The following is a 16,851-nucleotide window of genomic DNA, read 5'->3' as shown; positions in this document are numbered from 1 at the left end:
CAACCCCGCCCCCGCCCCTGACGCAAGCAGTTCTTAATACGGAACGATTTTTTTCCCGATTTTTGCTAAGTTTGAAACCAATCCGAAATGGGTAAACAAGCAACCCATTTATTTGCTTAGTCAATGAAAGTTGCCTGCAAATGTGCTGGCGGATACTAACAGGGCACGAGCACAAAAGTTCACATTGGCCGATAGACGATTTACATGAGCTCTCGGAGCTAGGGAAAAAAAGAGCCACTGTTTAAAGTTAGACAGGAAGACACGGAAGTGGAAAGATGGCCGCGTCCAGTCTCGCGATCTCGCTTGCCTCACTGCGCCACTGAGCACTTTTCATAGAAATGAATGCGGACGCCATCTTGGAAGACAAAAGTAGCTTACTCGAGTTATATTAACTCTATGCGATGGACACTACTCGCCCTAAACGGGCGGCATCTTGGCTACGTAGCGGAAAAGGAGGAGCCCTTTCGGCAGCTTTTTCCACTTGAGTGGAGAAGCGCGTTCATTTTGGCAGGTTTTGCGGGTGACGCGAGCAGATTTGCGTCCGTCACTTCCACCAAGTGTTTAACGTAAGTGTTCCATTTGAGACAGCACTTCTCAGCGACGGAGTGCACTGAATATGTAAGTGCACTGTTTTGCAGGGCACTGTATTGCAGTGTACTTCATAAAGTGCGCGGTAGTAGACACAGCCATAGTTAGGAAATTCAGGAGGTGCACGTTAGGGAGGGCTCCTGGAGAGCCCTTAGGGCGTTCCAAGTAGACGAGGGCATTCCCATGTGTCCGTTTATTGAAAAACGGAGTAGCATAATTTGGCTTTTAATCGGCCTTAAGAGTTTACAAACGTGTCTGTTAGAGGGAGATGACAAACAATTACAGGTTCAAAGGGCTTTAAACAGGTTTAATATCCAGTGTCGCCATGCACCTTTAATTTTTGTAGTCTGCCAGTAAAACCAAAGTAGAAGAAGTGTAGTTAATTTCATGGCGCAGATTAAGAACACAAGTCACATTCTCATTGGGGCCTGAGCCCCCCTAAAGGTCTGATCCTAGAATCGCCCCTGTCATGACGCACTGCAACACGTTGTGACATGAAAATGAAAATGACTGAGGGCGCTTTAATTCCAATTGTAATTAATTAATGAAAAATTTTAGTAATTATTCAATGGTGCATTTATTTAATTAATTAAGGCACTTACACCCCTCCATATGAAACAGGGTTCTCTTTTCATTTCCCTAAGCCTATTGCCATTCCCTCTTGCACTATGTTGCAGCCTCACATAGTTGAAAAAGTGTAATCAAAACGAACAAATTGGGCAATCCTGTGTAAAAATGGTCCTAACCTATATAAACAAAGAAAACAATGTCTTGTGATGATATTTGACCAATTTTGAGATAGAAAATAAAAAAACACACTGATTCCATCATCCAATACTTTCTTCTCTGGTAACAAAGCTTTGAAGAATTTTTAGATAAAAATAAAAAAACACCAACAAAAAAAAACAACAAACAAGCTTGGCTGTCACAAGGCAGTTGACGGATTTGCGGTTAAGCTTCTCGTCAAATCCCAGACATAGGCCTACTTCAGTTTCTTCAACGTCAACATTATCTCCTGCCACACTGTTCCCAATTAATAAACTTTCCCATAACAGCAATGCGTTGAATCTGCAGGGAAAACAATGTCATTGCTGTAATAACATAGGCTACTTCAGGCCAAAACTTTGTCATTGTGCAGTGATTCACTTAAAAAATACTGCGGATCTAAAATACCAACAACGAAATCTCCCTCTATCTATCCCCCTCTGGTAAACCTCTCTAACCCTTTTGGTGGGTCGTGTTTCAGCCCACCCACCTAGTTTAAACGTATGATAACAATAATGATTTCTACTCAGTGGCATAAGACAACAGAAGTAAACAAGGCAAGCAAATAAGCGTGTGTCTTTAAGGGATTTACAGTATTGAACCTCAAGAGTTCCATTCAAAATGGCCGCTGGAGTGGGAGAATTGCAGTGAGTCTACAAAAAAAACTTAATTTAAAAGGATTGGACTACTATGATCATAGATTCCAATGTAAACTTTAAAAAGAAAAACTGTACAACAACGTTAGGAATGACTGGAAAGTTATAATGGATCGTTCGGTAACTACATGTAAATCTTATTTATGTGAAGCAGATTAGCCACAGGCAATCCAAATTAGCTAAGTAGCGAGCTAGCTAGTTAGCTAGCTATCTAGGCTCATTATCTCAATCTATGTGCTTCAAAAGAGGTTGCATACATTAAGTATGAGTCTCTTGAGCTCACTGCACTAGCCAGCTAACATTGTTTTTCAAACGACTGCTGTGTTTAGCAACATAGCTAACTGTAGTTCAATAGCTAGCCCCCGGTTATCTAGTAATGACTTTTCTTCACACTGCTAGGCTACCACTAATTATCTCGAACTAGCTACAGTTTTTTGTTGTCCCTCTTTCTAACTTGTACTTTAATAGGAACACATTTAAACCCTAGCCAGCCCAACTAATATGAGTTAGTTTGAAAAATAGACGTTGTAATATTGACTTGATATTAACCTCTTGTTTAGCTGATTTCAACGTGATGTGGCTTGGCTGGTGTGCCATGCAGTCTAATAAACCTTCATCAGATTCCTTGCCCTGAAAATACTTGAGGTAACTATAGTTGGGCCGGATGTTCTGTAGTCCTACACACCTTAACTGGGGAGGTTCAGTTCTTGTTGACATTCGATTTGTAAAATTGAGATCGGTCATTTGAGGCAGAATTGAAAAATAATTTCATATATCACAATATTTAAACAAATCAGTGTTGGATTTATTCAGTCTTACTCGTTGTTTCGTGGTGTATATAGTCACGACTGACAACGTATTTAAACTGCACAAACAGACCAGGTCAAAGTCTGAAGTTCGGGCTACTGTAGGAAATGTTGGTAGTGTATTATGGTCAATTGCTTAATTGCTTTGGTAGGTTGTGTGCTTTGCCCTGGGGATTGTGGATTAAGGTTGACAGTTGATTTTATATCAAACCTAAACGTTTGGACCCTACTGCATTTATAAACAGGAGGAAAATGCATTATTCTTTCTTCTAGGTGGTGATGGTGTAAAGTGGTTCCTCTGTTACAGTCCAGCATGGACAGCTTCTTTAAGGCTGCTGTGTGTGACCTGGACAAGTTGTTGGATGACTTTGAGCTCAACACAGGTGACTCCAGTATTAGCCAAATAGCGTGTGTGTGTGTGTGTGTGTGTGTGTGTGTGTGTGTGTGTGTGTGTGTGTGGGGGGGGGGGGGTGTTATGTTTTTTGTTTTGTATTTTCAATTAGCACTTGACATGCTGTCTAATATTTTTTTTAAGCGTTATACATTACTGAATGGAAGGTGCACATTGTACTTTGGAGTTAATAAGTAAGCAATCTAACTGTAATTGACTGACCTATCTCTAACTTCTTCTTTTCCTCATTCACTTTATTTCCAGAGGAAATTGACTGCAAATCGGTGTCCCTCACATCCCCTGCCTATCCGTTCTCCTCACTAAGCTCCCAGTGTTTTCCTTCAGCCCCTCCCACAATCCCACAAGCCATCCCTGACCTAAACACGTTACACTATGGATGTGCCCCTACCTGTCCTGACTCGAGCTGCCCTGACCCTGTCCCCGGAAACAGTCCCAGCCCAGGAGAGTGCGAAGCCAAAGGCCGGCCCCTCACTGGGGTAGACCTGCTCTCATCCGTGGACGGCAGGGCAGCAGGAGCAAAAAGCTCTGCACCTCCCTGCCCCGACAGATCCCTAAAACCTGTGTGTGACCTCGTGAGTGATACAGGTTCCGCCAATCTCATGAGAGCGAACAGTCACAATTTTTTGGGAGAATTGGACTTGGCAGAGAGGCAGCTGGAGGAAGATGGGGAGCTGCTGGTGGACTTTAATAGCCCGGCAGTGACTTTACCTGCACAAGAGGTCGTGGGACAGGGCTTTGGCACTGGTCGCAGAGAGAGCGAAGGGACGGAGAACGCTGCCAGGGAAGAGGGTTTTTTGGATATGGGTCCCCAGGAGACAATGGGGGGGTACTCTTTCTCTCTCAGCCTGCTGGATGTGATTCTCCCAGCTACAGCAGAGAGGCCCAGTGAGCCGTCTCCAAGGTGCTCTCAGTCGGCAGACAGAGAGGATGAGGATGAGGATGAAGAGGTGGCCCAAATCAACCAGCTCCTCGATGACCTGCCTGACCACCTCGACCAATCAGGTGTCGCCTCCCTTTCCGCAGGCACCCAAAAAGAAGAAACACCCACCTCCGATTTGCTCCCAGAGGCCTGCGAGACAGAAGTCGGATCAAAACAGTACCCCGAGCTCACCGAAGCGCAGGATCTGCAAGATCCTGCACCCTTCAGTCCCTCAGCCGAGAGAGAGCCGATGGGCCTCTCCTGCCTGCCCATGGCTGTGTCGATGTGTGGGGCCCTGGTGACCCCGAAAAACCCAGAGGAGGAAGCGGAAGGACTGGCAGGGGACGGAACTGAGACTGAACTAGCTGAGAGTCTAGAGGCAGAGTCCCTCCCTGCCTCTGAAGTCATCGAGGATATTCCGGCAGAGAGAGTGAATGCAGTAGACAGTCCCAGCCCAGGTGCTACCTCTGACAACCCCGTACCACGACCAGAAAATCTAGACGTGGATTTAGTGCCAATGTGCCAGGGAGACCTAGCCCCCCTTGTCTCACGACGGACACTGGAGGTCAGTGTTTCCCCAGGGAAGGAGGAGCTGCCGCCTGGTGCTTCTGCACCGAGCTGTCCTCACTCCCCTCCTTCCGAGCCCAGCCCAGGTGACCCCCCTGAGTTTGGGTTTGAGTATCTGCCCGAAAGTGACCAGGCGGGCCTGCTGGTGACGGACGAAGAGCTGGACGCCTTCCTCCAGGGCCAGGGCCGGATGGTGGCGGGGGAAGGGATCAGCCCCTGCGGGCGCTCGTCGGAGTGGGCCCAGGATGAAGGATTCTCCGAGCTGAACGGGGACCTGGAGGACAGGCTGGTGGAGGAGGAGCTGAGGAGCTGCAGCCAGGGACCAGGGGAGCGGCTGGGGAATCTGGCATCGCCAGAGAGCGACCATGTTCTTCTGGGGAACGGAAACTTGAACCCAGGCGCCTCCGCACCCTCCCAGGACCCACCTACCCCCGACCGGGCGGAACTGACGGTCCACAACGTGAGCAACATCCACCCCCAGCCCAGTCTCAGCCCTGACTCCCAGCCCTGCTATGGTGGCGCCAGACCCAAACAGCTACCCTGTCAACCCCCTAGATCTCCCCCAGCAGCAGCAGCAGCAGCAGCAGAAGAAGGAGAAGAGCTTCACGGGCCCAGCAGCCTTACCGACAACCAGAGCATTGTACAGGATTGGGGGGAAAGCCACCCGTCTCCTCCCAGCCCTAACCCCGCAGAGGAAGCCTCCAGCACCACAGATCCCGGTTCTGTGTACTCCCCTCAGGAGCACTACGAGGGCAGGGTGGAATATGACGAGCTCTCGGAGCCCCCGCCCTACCCCGGGGAGCCCCCTGGGGAGGGGACCCGGGCTGGGGATGAGCGGGAGGTGGAGGGTCTGGGGTGCAGGCAGCCCCCCTGGATGCCAGACTCGGAGGCTCCCAATTGCATGAACTGCTCCCAGAGGTTCACCTTCACCAAGAGGAGGCATCACTGCCGGGCCTGTGGGAAGGTATGCCGGCATTATTAAGTCTCTTCACTTCCTGTCTTTGCTCCTTGACAGAGTGAATGGTCCATGGCTGTGTAGTATCATTGGCCAAGTTTTTTTTTTTGTTGAGATTGTGCAATCTACCTCAGCGGCTTTGTCCTAATAGATTTATTTTCAGTTTGTTGTCCTCACCTATACACTTAATGACACTCATCATGTGACCGTTCAGCAGATGCGTCACTCCTGCAGGCGCTATGGCCGATATATGTTGTGCTGCTCCCCTTCTAAATATAGCGCACACTCAGAGAGAGTGCGTGAGTCAGCAGTTCTTTTTCCAGCTCCTGTATAGATCTCGGCTCCCTCCTCTGGTCTTAAGTCGGAGCTAAGGCTTTTAGATCCAATTATTTCAAATGGCATCCGAGATTACTCCTGGGGAGTATTATTTTAATCCACAACAGTGTACCGCTATCCATGAAGATATATACAGTATATATATATATATTTTTTTTTTAAGTAGTAGTTTCTGCAATTTCGTTCTGTATTTCCAGTCAGGCAAACCCAGATAATTTACCCAGATACTGCTCTGTTTTAAGGGGTGGGTCAGTAAAATCCATTACATTCTGTGGTCAAAGTGCTTGTTTAAAGACATCACATGAATCACTCATAGAAATGGGTCAATCTTTGTTTTCAATTTTTGCTCGGATGGTTGTGTGTTGTCAAATCACGGCCGCCCTCTCTCCCCTGCAGGTGTACTGCGCAGTGTGCTGCAACAGGAGATGCAGGCTGAAGTACCTGGAGAAAGAGGCCCGCGTGTGTGTCATCTGCTACGAGGCCATACACAAAAGTAAGAGCCGTTTATTTGTTGGCGTGTGTTGTCTTCTCAGACTGCGGCCAGCTGAGCCATCATAGGACATAGCCGGTTCCTTAAACGGTAAATGGCTACATTGACTGCGTAATGTAAACAAACCAGTGACACTTGTCGTTCTCAAATAACTGTGAAGCACTCCATAGGTTGCCGAGGTGAGCCAAAAACAGTAATTGACTTTTCTACATGATGGCTTTTCTTTTTTTTGTTGCTATTCCTGTGTGCCACTTAACATCTGACTCTAGAACTCTCAATAGAATTGCCTCTCCTATTAATTGAGCGTTGGTAATCTCCATTTCATGGTATATTGTGACATATGAGACATGAGGGACCTTTTTTTATATAAAGAGTGACTCCCTGACATCGTTTGGCCATCCCCTCAGCTGACTGCGCTCCATCTGTGTGTGACGACGTTTCATTGTCTGCTCCGTCGGCCATGAAAGGAGGCTCTGATGTCTGGCAAACTCCGCCAGTCACAAGGTCTCCACTCAGCCGACAAGGACTTTTTTTATTTTTTCTTTTTTTTGGGCCTTCAATCCGATAACACCGAGGCAAACGAGCCTGGCTAAGGGCTCACACTTGTGCGGCCGTGCGTGTGCGTGCGTGACACGCCGCGTGCGACGGCGCGTTCACCAGCCTGTGTGTGAGCGACCCCCCCCCCCCCCCCCCCCCCCCCCGGAGCTGTCGTGTTCTGGCTTTTTCCGTGCTCTCGTGATGGAGCGGCAACAGGGTTTCACTGAAGGACACTGGGCTGCTCAAAGACGAATATCACCGAGCAGATGAAACCCCCAAGTAGCTCCGTGTCAGCTAATCCTCTCCAGCTCGGTGATCAGACACCTGGAAAGGAACAATGTGTGTTTTTCCGTCGGTTTGTCCAACTGATCACATGACAAAATGTGTACCATTTCGACAAGGCTCCTTGAACGCACCGATGACAAAACACTCCCTTGCCTCTCGGAAACCTATTACGGACAGTGCGGCGACTGCTGCGGAAAGCAGCAGGGGGAGGGCAAGGGGGCGGGGGGGGGGGGGGGGGAGCTAAAAGAGGGGACAGAGATTGAAGGAGGAAGATGAAAAAAGGAGTTATTGCCGGACAGCGGTGTGTGTCCTTGACTGTGTACGGCACTGGAGCCACCTGACGCAGTGAGCACGTGACGTGCACGCGCACGCACTGCTCCTTGCATACCGTTGGAAAGGAGTGTGTGTGTGTGTGTGGGGAGTGGGAGCTTAGGAGGCACTCGGTGCACTTTTCTCAGGACGGTGAGGGCCGGAGAAGCGCGATGTGATGCTTCCATCCTCCTCCTCCTCCTCCCACTCTCTCTTTTCCTCTCTCTCTCTCTCCCACACTCTCTCTCTCTCAATATTTTCATTGGTATGAAGAGCGGTCTGCGATGCTTGCTGTACGCACCTCTGGCTGGAGTCTGAAGCCAAAGCTGCTAACTGGCTACTTACACAGTCAACATAAGAGCCTCGCGAAGTGTTATTGGCAACTATTGAGCAATTGCCAAGGATTTTGCTCACCAATGTTGGCTGGAAAGAGAGTTGACCTCTGATTATGGTAGTGGGGATCAAGGGGAGAGCGCTGAGATGAAAACAACAAGGTAAGGTCTGACTTCTTAATGAGCGGGTCAGGTGCTTGGCTTCTAAAGCGTCTCTTTGTGATACTGTTGCATGCAACGAGGATCTTGTTGACGTGATCTCGAATGCACCGTTTAGTATTGCGAGCCCCAGTGACACACGGGCACGCACACAATCCAGGTCAGCCGTCCGTCCCGCTCGACGGGGCTGGGCTTGTTTTGGTACCTGCTCTCCGGGACGTTCTTTTCATGCCATGTCATTCTCATCCCAGATCAAGGTGACTCCACTGTGTCTTTTGACGTAGTATGGCTTTATAATCCAAATAGTCCTATTCCCGCATTTATACAGGGAAGGATTTAAAAAGAAAATAAAACCATATCTTTGTTTGTGTGTGTATATGTTGCAAAGCTTCTAAATGTTGAATCGAATATCCATATGCAAGTTATGATCGGATAAATACTGAGGAGGTGTTTATTTTTGTTTCTCCTCATGTCTGTTATTTGTTGTTCTGAAGTTAGCAGGACCTGGATGGCTCCGGTACCACCAGGTCGATAAAGTTCTATGATGCTTAATCAATATAATGCAGGCCAGAGCCGAGTCAGCACTTTGAGTGAGCGAGCGAGTGAGCAATATTGGGTGTCTTGACTCGGTCACGGCATGTTTTCCTGGAATCTGGAAGCTCTCTCTCCATCTCGTGATGCCTCGCTCTCGCCGCTCTCCCGCGTACCCACTCATGCCGATAAAAAGACGTCCTCAATGATGCATTTGTACGTCCGTTTGTTTTATTCATTCGCTTATGATATCTTATTAAAGGAAAGGAGGTGAGAAGCAGCGTTGTGATGCACAGAAAACCCACCCACCTTCTTTTCTCTCCATCTCTTCCCCTTGAATCCCTCCCCCCCCCCCCCCCAGCCCAGGCCTTGGAGCGTATGATGAGTCCCACGGGTTCGAGCCCGAACCCCAACGTCCCATCTGAGTACTGCAGCACCATCCCCCCCTTGCAGCAGGCCCGCGCCGCCGGCACCCTGAACTCCCCTCCGCCCACCGTCATGGTGCCCGTCTCCGTGCTCAAACACCCCAGCAACGACGGTAAACACAAACAAAACCGCATCGCAGACGATCACGATCCGCTTTCCGGGACCCCCTGGGGAGTCATACATGTGAACCAGAAATTTGTGTTTGTGTCACACACACACGCACACACACACTGTTTCAGCGCTTGCGTCCTCTTGTGCGCGTCAGGTTGCCCTCGGGAGCAGAAGCACGTGTGGTTTGCTGACGGCATTCTCCCCAACGGGGAGGTGGCAGACACCACTAAGCTGTCGGTAACGGGCCGAAGGTGCTCGCAGGAGTCCAGCCCCGTCACCCCAGACCCCCCCCCCATGGTGAGAAAGCACACGCGCCAACATGGCTTTCCCCCGACCCGCCGCCCAAACAATGTTGACATCTTCTAGATATTGAAAACGGCAGACACACATTTCTCTTCAGTTCTCGTCCATCGACGGGGATGTTTTCTTTTAGAGTTGCGTGTTTTTGTATTCTTTTTCTTCTTCTTCTGTCTTCTTGTTTTAAATGGTCACATCCATCTGTGCCAGGTGGGTTCTTCGGGGTCAGAGGCAGAAGTTGCAGGTGGGGCCCCGGCCTCCGAGGCCCTGGGGCCGGCGGAGGTGTTGCGCCCCCCAGTGTCAGGGCCCTGGGACTACGCCTTGTTGTGTGGCGTGGGGGAATACATCCAGAGGTGCCCCAGTCTGCTCCCAGAGGACGAAGAGGGTCTACCCCCGCTACTCATCACCACCGGAGAGACTGACAGTGGAGGTGTGTGTGTGTTGTCGCCAGGTTGTATTTGCATATGTTGTTGTTTGCGAGTGTGTGCGTGTGTATATTCTTGGCCTTCTTCCTGTGCTCGTGTATGCTGACGTCCAAGACTTACTCTGCACATTGAAATTTGGCACATCAGCTTATGTTCTGCCAGCAGACTTGCTGGTGGAGGAGCGTCCGGCCCCTTGCCAGATCCTTCTGTTATTGGAGGAGGGAGGACCCCGCCCTCTGACCTTCGTCCTTAATGCCAACCTGCTGGTTAACGTCAAGCTGGTCACCTGTGAGTGCAGCAGCCCTGACCCGAAATCCCCACCACCACACACACACACCCCTTCCCCCCTCCTGGACCCAATCCCAAAACATTCCACTCCTCACTTTTGTACTGGGTAGAAAACCAGCTGGGCCAAGTCTTGACTTGACATTTGTATCCTTACTGTGTGTCTCTGTGTTGCCTGTCAGACTGCAGTCGGCGCTGCTGGTGTTTTGGCTCCAGTGGCCTGCAGGCACTGGGCCAGAGAGAGGTGGTGTTTGTGCTGGAGTGTCTGCCAGAGGAGAGAGCTGTGCCTAAAGACCTGTTCACGCTCTATCTCAACATCTACCAGGACGCCCAGAAAGGTGAAACGCACACAGACACACACACACACTCTCCCCAACAACCATGATGTCACGCTGGTGCGCCAACGTTGACAAAGGGTCAAACCCTCTTCGCTTCCTCTTCCTACAGGGAAGTTTGTGGAGGAACTGGGCAACGTGACGTTCACCGTCAGCTTCCTCGGCAGCAAGGAGCACGGAGGGATGCTGTTCTTCTCCCCGTCCTGCCAGCCCCTGGAAGGCCTCTGTCTGCCCCCGCAGCCCTTCCTCTGCGGCCTGCTCATCCAGAGGCTGGAGGTGCCCTGGGCTAAAGTCTTCCCCCTGCGGTTGCTGCTGCGGCTGGGGGCCGAACACAATGGTGTGTGGGGCTGGCCGGTCGGCACCTCCGCGATGCCGCGATGGCTCGACCGTTAGATGCGACAGCTGTTTTGTACGCGTAAGACTGCTTGTCCGGCTGGGAACTCATGGGCTTCCCGATGAGATGGTCCTTTTCTGTGTTTTCTTTCAGTTTACCCCAGCACGCTAGTCAGCATCCGCTTCCGCGAGTCCGTGTACAGAGAGACGGGACACACCATCATGAATCTGCTGGCCGTAAGTATCAAGCACACGCATACAGCCACTTCAGCAATGGCGGTGTCAACAATCGTTTTGTTTTTGTCTTCCTGTGGGGTGGAGGTTAGGGTTTTTCACTGCCCTCAAGTGGTGGTCAGTCGCCGCATGTCAGGCTTGATAGTGTGGTAGACCCGAGCTGTGGAACGAGGGGGCCCTATGTGTCCCTCTCCTGGGGGCGGTTACTCAGTCGTGCCCCGCAGGGTTCACCTCCAGGCCAGCCGGCTCCGAGATTACACACAGGCTGACCGGAAAAGGCCAGTCTGCCGTCCTGGCTCAGAGTGCATCCTGTTGGAGCGCTGCCAGTATGTCTCTGTAGTGGGAGTTGGCGAGGGAGAGAAAGGTATCAAGCTACACTGGGTCACACGACGCCTCTGAAGCTAAAGAAATTGTGTGCGTGTGTGTGTGTGCACGTTTGTGTGCGTCCATCCACAGGACCTTAGGAACTACCAGTACAGCCTTCCAGCCGTGGAAGGCCTGAGGATCCACATGGAGATGGGCCATAGCTACATTGACATTCCCAAGAGCAGGTTCAGCCAGGTAAGAAGGCTTCTCTGGGTAGGCGTGTCTGCCCGCGGACATCACGTACAAATGCATTTCATCTCAAGTTTAGTTATTTTTTTGTACATGTAAATATATTCATAGCATTAATTTCTTTATTTAACCAGATGCTAAAGGTGGTGAACGCCTCCAATGAGCACGTCATCAGTGTTGGCGCCACCCTAAGCTCCGAGGCCGACTCCCACCTGGTGTGCTTCCAAAACGAAGAGGGGAACTACCAGACCCAGGCCAACAGCATGCCAGGCAAGACTCGCACAGGTTGGTGCCAGCAGACCCACACATCCATGGCAGTACCTCCTAACTGCAGGTCCCCGGTCAGGGGAAAAAGACCCACGGTCCAGTCTAAGCACAAGTTTAGACCAGACCTAGGTCAGTGCGAGGCTAACACAGTCTGGGGCTGGGTTGGACTAAAATATTTAATTTTTTAACTGAGGTGTTTGTCTTTAGTCACTGCTTTACACAATCATGTGACGTTGTCAATAGAGCTCTCTGGTCTCTGCACCAGAAGTCATTTAATTTCACGGAATGAGCCTGACCTGCTGATCTTCATGGTGGTTTTGGTGTGTGTCTGTCGTGTTCTAGTGACGGGAGCGAGCTTTGTGGTGTTCAATGGAGCCCTGAAAGCCTCCTCAGGCTTCATCGCCAAGTCCAGCATTGTGGAAGGTATCCCTGTCTTTCCTCCCACTGAGAGACTAACCTCTGTGCCGCCACAAGCCAACACCTTTCCGAACCGCATCCTTTCGATATACACCCTCCCCTCTGTGTTGTCTGTCAGATGGGCTCATGGTGCAGATCCCTCCGGAGACCATGGAGGCACTGCGCACGGCCCTGAGGGAGCAGACGGACTTCCACATCCCCTGCGGGAAGACGGACGGCACGGAGGTCCGGGACAAAGTCACCGTCCGCTGGGTGGACTGGGCGGCTCCCGTCAACACGGGGTAAGCGCTCCGGCTGTACCCGCCCTCCCTCCCCGAGACCAATCAGACCCCCTGTCACATGCCAGGTGTGCACCGCTGATGTGTGTGTGTGTGTGTGTGCTTGCTTCGACAGCGTGACCAGCAGGGTGGACGGGAGGTCGATGGAGGGGATCCACAGCATGAGGATGCAGCAGGAGACCGAGTTTCTGTCCGAGGGGCACGCCATCAGATGCACTGAGGTTTGTCTCTCGCGAAACGTCTTAAACCAGGGTGTTCCGACTGAAAGAGGTCCGCCATGAACAGCAATTGGGGGGGGAAACGAGAGACTTCTTCATGACCCTCAACCTACTATTACACAACCGTGTGTTTGTATGGGTGTAGACTGACTGTGTGTGTGTGTCTCCCACCAGGTGTTTTACTTGTTGAAGACCGCAGACAGCTCCTTGGCGGCAGTGCTGCCCACATGCAGTGTGTTCCAGAGGCAGATGGCGCTCGCCAGCTGTAGCGCCCTCGCCCCCCACCTCGCCGTGCTCACGGCCAGAGGGATCAACTCGCTCTCCCTCCGGGTCTCAACCAACACCGACATGGTGAATAAACGCCACGCGCGTCCATGCACTTAATGTTGTCGTTCCGAGTAACATGGTGTTGATCCAGAGCAGGGGTTCTCCAATCCTGGCCCTCAAGGGGCCGCTGTCCTGCATGTTTTAGAACCCTGATTTAGAGTGTAAAGTACGAATGGCTAATGCAGTGGTTCCCAACCCTGGTCCTCGGGACCCCCTGTCCTGCATGTTTCAGATGTTTCCCTGCTCCAACACACCTGATTCAAATGAATGGTCATTAAAAGGCTTCTGCAGAGCTGGATAACGACCCATTCATTTGAATCAGGTGTGTTGGAGCAGGGAAACATCTAAAACGTGTAGGACATGGGGCCCCGAGGACCAGGGTTGGGAAACACTGGGCTAATGGATCATGCGTGCATCTGATAACGTGTGTGTGCATGTCCCAGGTGGAGTACCAGGCTGGCTCAGGAGGCAGGCTCCTTCCCCAGCGCTACATGAACGAGCTGGACAGCGCCCTTATTCCCGTCATTCACGGAGGCACTGCCAGTGTACCACAGATAGCCATGGATATAGAGTTCATCTTCTACATAACACACTGCATCTAACACACACGCACACACACATTCCTTCCCACACTCATCAGCACTCGGCCACGCATCATAAACGGATGACCGAGCGCACAGGAAGAGGCACGGAAGACCTGATTGGTGTTGAGAGGAAGGGAACAACTAATGGAACACTCCAGGCTTTGGATACATGAGTCAACCACATATACGACACAACTGACTGTAAGACTAAGCCCTAAATAACGGGGCTCTGTGTCACAGTCTCTACAGCCAGAGGTGTGTCTGCGTGCACGTGCCATGGTGGGAGATGGCTGTGAAATTGCTTTTGTGATATGCTGCTTGTTTTTCCGCCATTGGGGAAACATCTGGAGATCTTTATGTTCCAGGATCACCAAAGCTGCTTTATTCAAAGCTGCCAAACACTAAAGATTGATAACCAACCAACCAACCAACCAAAAAAAAAAAAACACAAAACTGAAGATCACCTGACTCTTGTATTCTATTATCTTCCTGCTCTGCCTTCATGGCTTCCTGCTGGCCTCCCAGTCTTGAAGCATCTGTGAATGTTTCAACAGACCACTTCTCCTCTCTCTCTCTTTTTCTCTCTCTCTCTCTTCCTCTCTGAAGACATATTTATTGCATATTTATAACGATGTCACGGTAACAGACAATTGAATGGTAATGAAGCAAACAACCTGACGTCAGACATGACATGGAGATGAACTTGACATGGTGCAGTGTTCCCCTATATGAACCGTTGCTGTGAACTATAATAATAAGTGTCTTCAGTGGTCATGAAGGATTTTGCAGTCATAGCTTCTCCAGCAAGCCCATGGGTTCTAGAATCAGGTCTCTTTTGTTTGTTACAAAGTGCAGTTTCCTGTCTTGTCTGATGGTTTTATGTGTTGTACGTGGAGGAAGGGGGAGGGGTACACTTCCTATAATTTGTTTGTCCAACTGTATATAAACGATATGCACATAGAAACTATATGAGCTTTTCTTTCTTGTTTTTTTTTTTTTTTTTTTCAGCTTAAAGTACTATTTTTCGAACTGTTCCGTAATATGGAATAAAAAGTTCATATTTTTGATAGGCTGTTAAGTCACATTGCAGTTGTAGTGCAAAAAGTTCTGTTTTGCCATGACGGGCAAAATAAGGACCAGACCCATAGAGGGTCTAGAAACCAGACATGATAATGCTGGACATCATAATTGATTCCATTTGTTTTTTACTTGTGAAGGTATTTTATTTGCAGGTCAAGCCAGCTGCTAGTCCTGGGCTATTGGGAAACTGTACTAAAGTTCCTTTGACTAGCATGCAGCCCAGATATCCTCTAGCAACTCCATGGATGATACTACTGGCCACTTATGGAAGTGAAGTTGTTCATTACGAATTTACATACGTTTGTAGATTTTGTTTTTCTTCAGTACCTGGGTTCTCCTTTTATTGCACTGCACTGCTTCATGGGAGTTGAAGTGTCCAATGCTGAACTCAGAACAGTGAAATGAACTTGGTGTGATTTTGAGACTCCTGTTTGATTATGTTACTGGTGACTTCACCTGCTGATTTTGATCAGAGCTTTGCCACGGTTCATCCCTTCTCACAATGTCCTTTGCCGCAGCAGTTTAATGACTGTGCTGAATGTCTTTGCAAGGCAGAACAATTTGATTGTAATGAACAGATTTTATAGTGCTTTAAACTTAGATTTATCCAGTCAATACACAAATTCCCGGTGTTCTAATGCACTTTAAATGGTGGTAAGGGAACTGCCCAGGTGTCCTGGTGCTACAACACATGGAAGGGAGGGAACATTCCCGTATGGAACAGAACACCTCCACTCAAAGAAAAAAATGATTGGCTCTATCTTATATCGACCAAAGTAGCAGTCTCTGGGTGTATTTACTGCCCACTATTTGTGCCTGATGTAGTATTAAAATGGAGGGCTTTTAGCTATGTTGTCTCAGCCATTAATCTTTCTCCCATAACTACTGCAGAGATTGTGCCCTTCTCATGCTGAATAGTCGCCCTACAAAGTTTGCACATGTATGCCCTATACCTGAAAAAGAGTGCTTACATCTCAGAGAGGAGATCATTATTGGATGAGTTTGTAGAACTTGCCTGTACTAGTCCACAATCTACTTTAATCCGACAACTTTGTTTGTGTTCAGGGCTACTTGGTCCCAGATCTGTTGCGAGCAGTTGGTTCTGGTGTGAGTTGGATATCTCTCTGGGATGGCAGAGTTTCTTGTCTTGTCAGCCGCAAGCGGCTAATACGTTGACGTTCCAAGTTACTTACAGTTTTTAGATCATTCAGGATGGATTTTCTTTCTCCTGTGCATCTGGAGTACAATTTTACTGTTATGGGCGTTATCTTAAGGAATTATCTTTCACACTATTTGTGATTAATAGAACTTTCCATGAAGTTAAAATAAAAAGTATTTTTATGCTTTTTAATAACTGTTTAATGATATTGTTTTGTGTAAATCACCTGTATTTATTCATAACCACCAGCTTTAGTTGGTGACACCTGGTATCTGGGTTTTGGTGATCTCTTAAAATAATGTTCATTTCTAAATATGTATTTCATTTTTTGAGTAAAATCTAGTTTTATGCAGCCACTGTCTCAGTTTATAATAATAATGTGTGTTTTCATCCCAAGTGAAATACAGGTTGGGATTTGTACCTTGATTTGCTGTCAAATGCTCTACCAGAGAGCCATCGGTTAGTTGCCCTAACTTGGCGTGGGACCTGATTTGAACTCTGGCCCATAAACTTTGGAGATATGCCTGGAATTAAATGCCGCGTTAAATTTTTATCACTTGACTTGTAGTCTCATCTGTGGTCGGGAGGGGTCAGTGTTGCGTAGTTTGTCATTGCATGGTGTACAAGTAAAGCAACTATTTTCAACCTGACTGTGAGGTCAGGTTACTATATTTTGCAGTAGCTATGTGGAAAACAAAATTCAAAACGAATGTGTTCCTCACTTAACCTGCATTAGTGAACTATTCAAACTACCACCTACATGTTGTACGTTAAAATACAAAACATTAAACTTTATTATTAAATTACTTTTTAAAATATCTTTAGTGTAACTATATATTTTTTTAATGGCTTCAATGTGTCTTTGTTGTAAGT

At 48.9% G+C, this 16,851-nt stretch overlaps 1 protein-coding gene across 4 annotated transcripts; it reads left to right on the top strand.

Annotated features, from left to right (window-relative positions):
- Positions 1–1,917: 1,917 nt before the first annotated feature.
- Positions 1,918–16,531, top strand: zfyve16 (zinc finger, FYVE domain containing 16). Of its 4 annotated transcripts, none has more exons than XM_047014807.1 (19): positions 1,972–2,000; positions 2,570–2,654; positions 3,089–3,198; positions 3,471–5,677; positions 6,401–6,497; positions 9,009–9,185; positions 9,339–9,481; positions 9,692–9,911; positions 10,072–10,194; positions 10,374–10,529; positions 10,639–10,863; positions 11,014–11,096; positions 11,550–11,654; positions 11,783–11,933; positions 12,258–12,338; positions 12,451–12,613; positions 12,726–12,831; positions 13,003–13,179; positions 13,599–16,531. In XM_047014807.1, exons 3-19 carry the CDS (start codon positions 3,129–3,131, stop codon positions 13,755–13,757), a joined length of 4,443 nt encoding a protein of 1,480 aa, XP_046870763.1. In that variant the 5' UTR covers positions 1,972–2,000; positions 2,570–2,654; positions 3,089–3,128; the 3' UTR covers positions 13,758–16,531. The 4 variants fall into 4 exon arrangements, with proteins under 4 accessions (XP_046870760.1, XP_046870763.1, XP_046870764.1 ...); XM_047014808.1 differs by lacking the exon at positions 1,972–2,000 and adding an exon at positions 2,007–2,129; XM_047014804.1 differs by lacking the exon at positions 2,570–2,654 and having other exon boundaries at positions 1,918–2,000.
- Positions 16,532–16,851: the final 320 nt, after the last annotated feature.

The sequence above is a fragment of the Hypomesus transpacificus genome, unplaced genomic scaffold, assembly GCF_021917145.1.
Source record: "Hypomesus transpacificus isolate Combined female unplaced genomic scaffold, fHypTra1 scaffold_27, whole genome shotgun sequence".
Lineage (NCBI taxonomy): Eukaryota > Metazoa > Chordata > Actinopteri > Osmeriformes > Osmeridae > Hypomesus > Hypomesus transpacificus.
The sequence above is the reverse complement of the archived record's forward strand: the minus strand, read 5'-3'. Positions and strand labels throughout refer to the sequence as shown.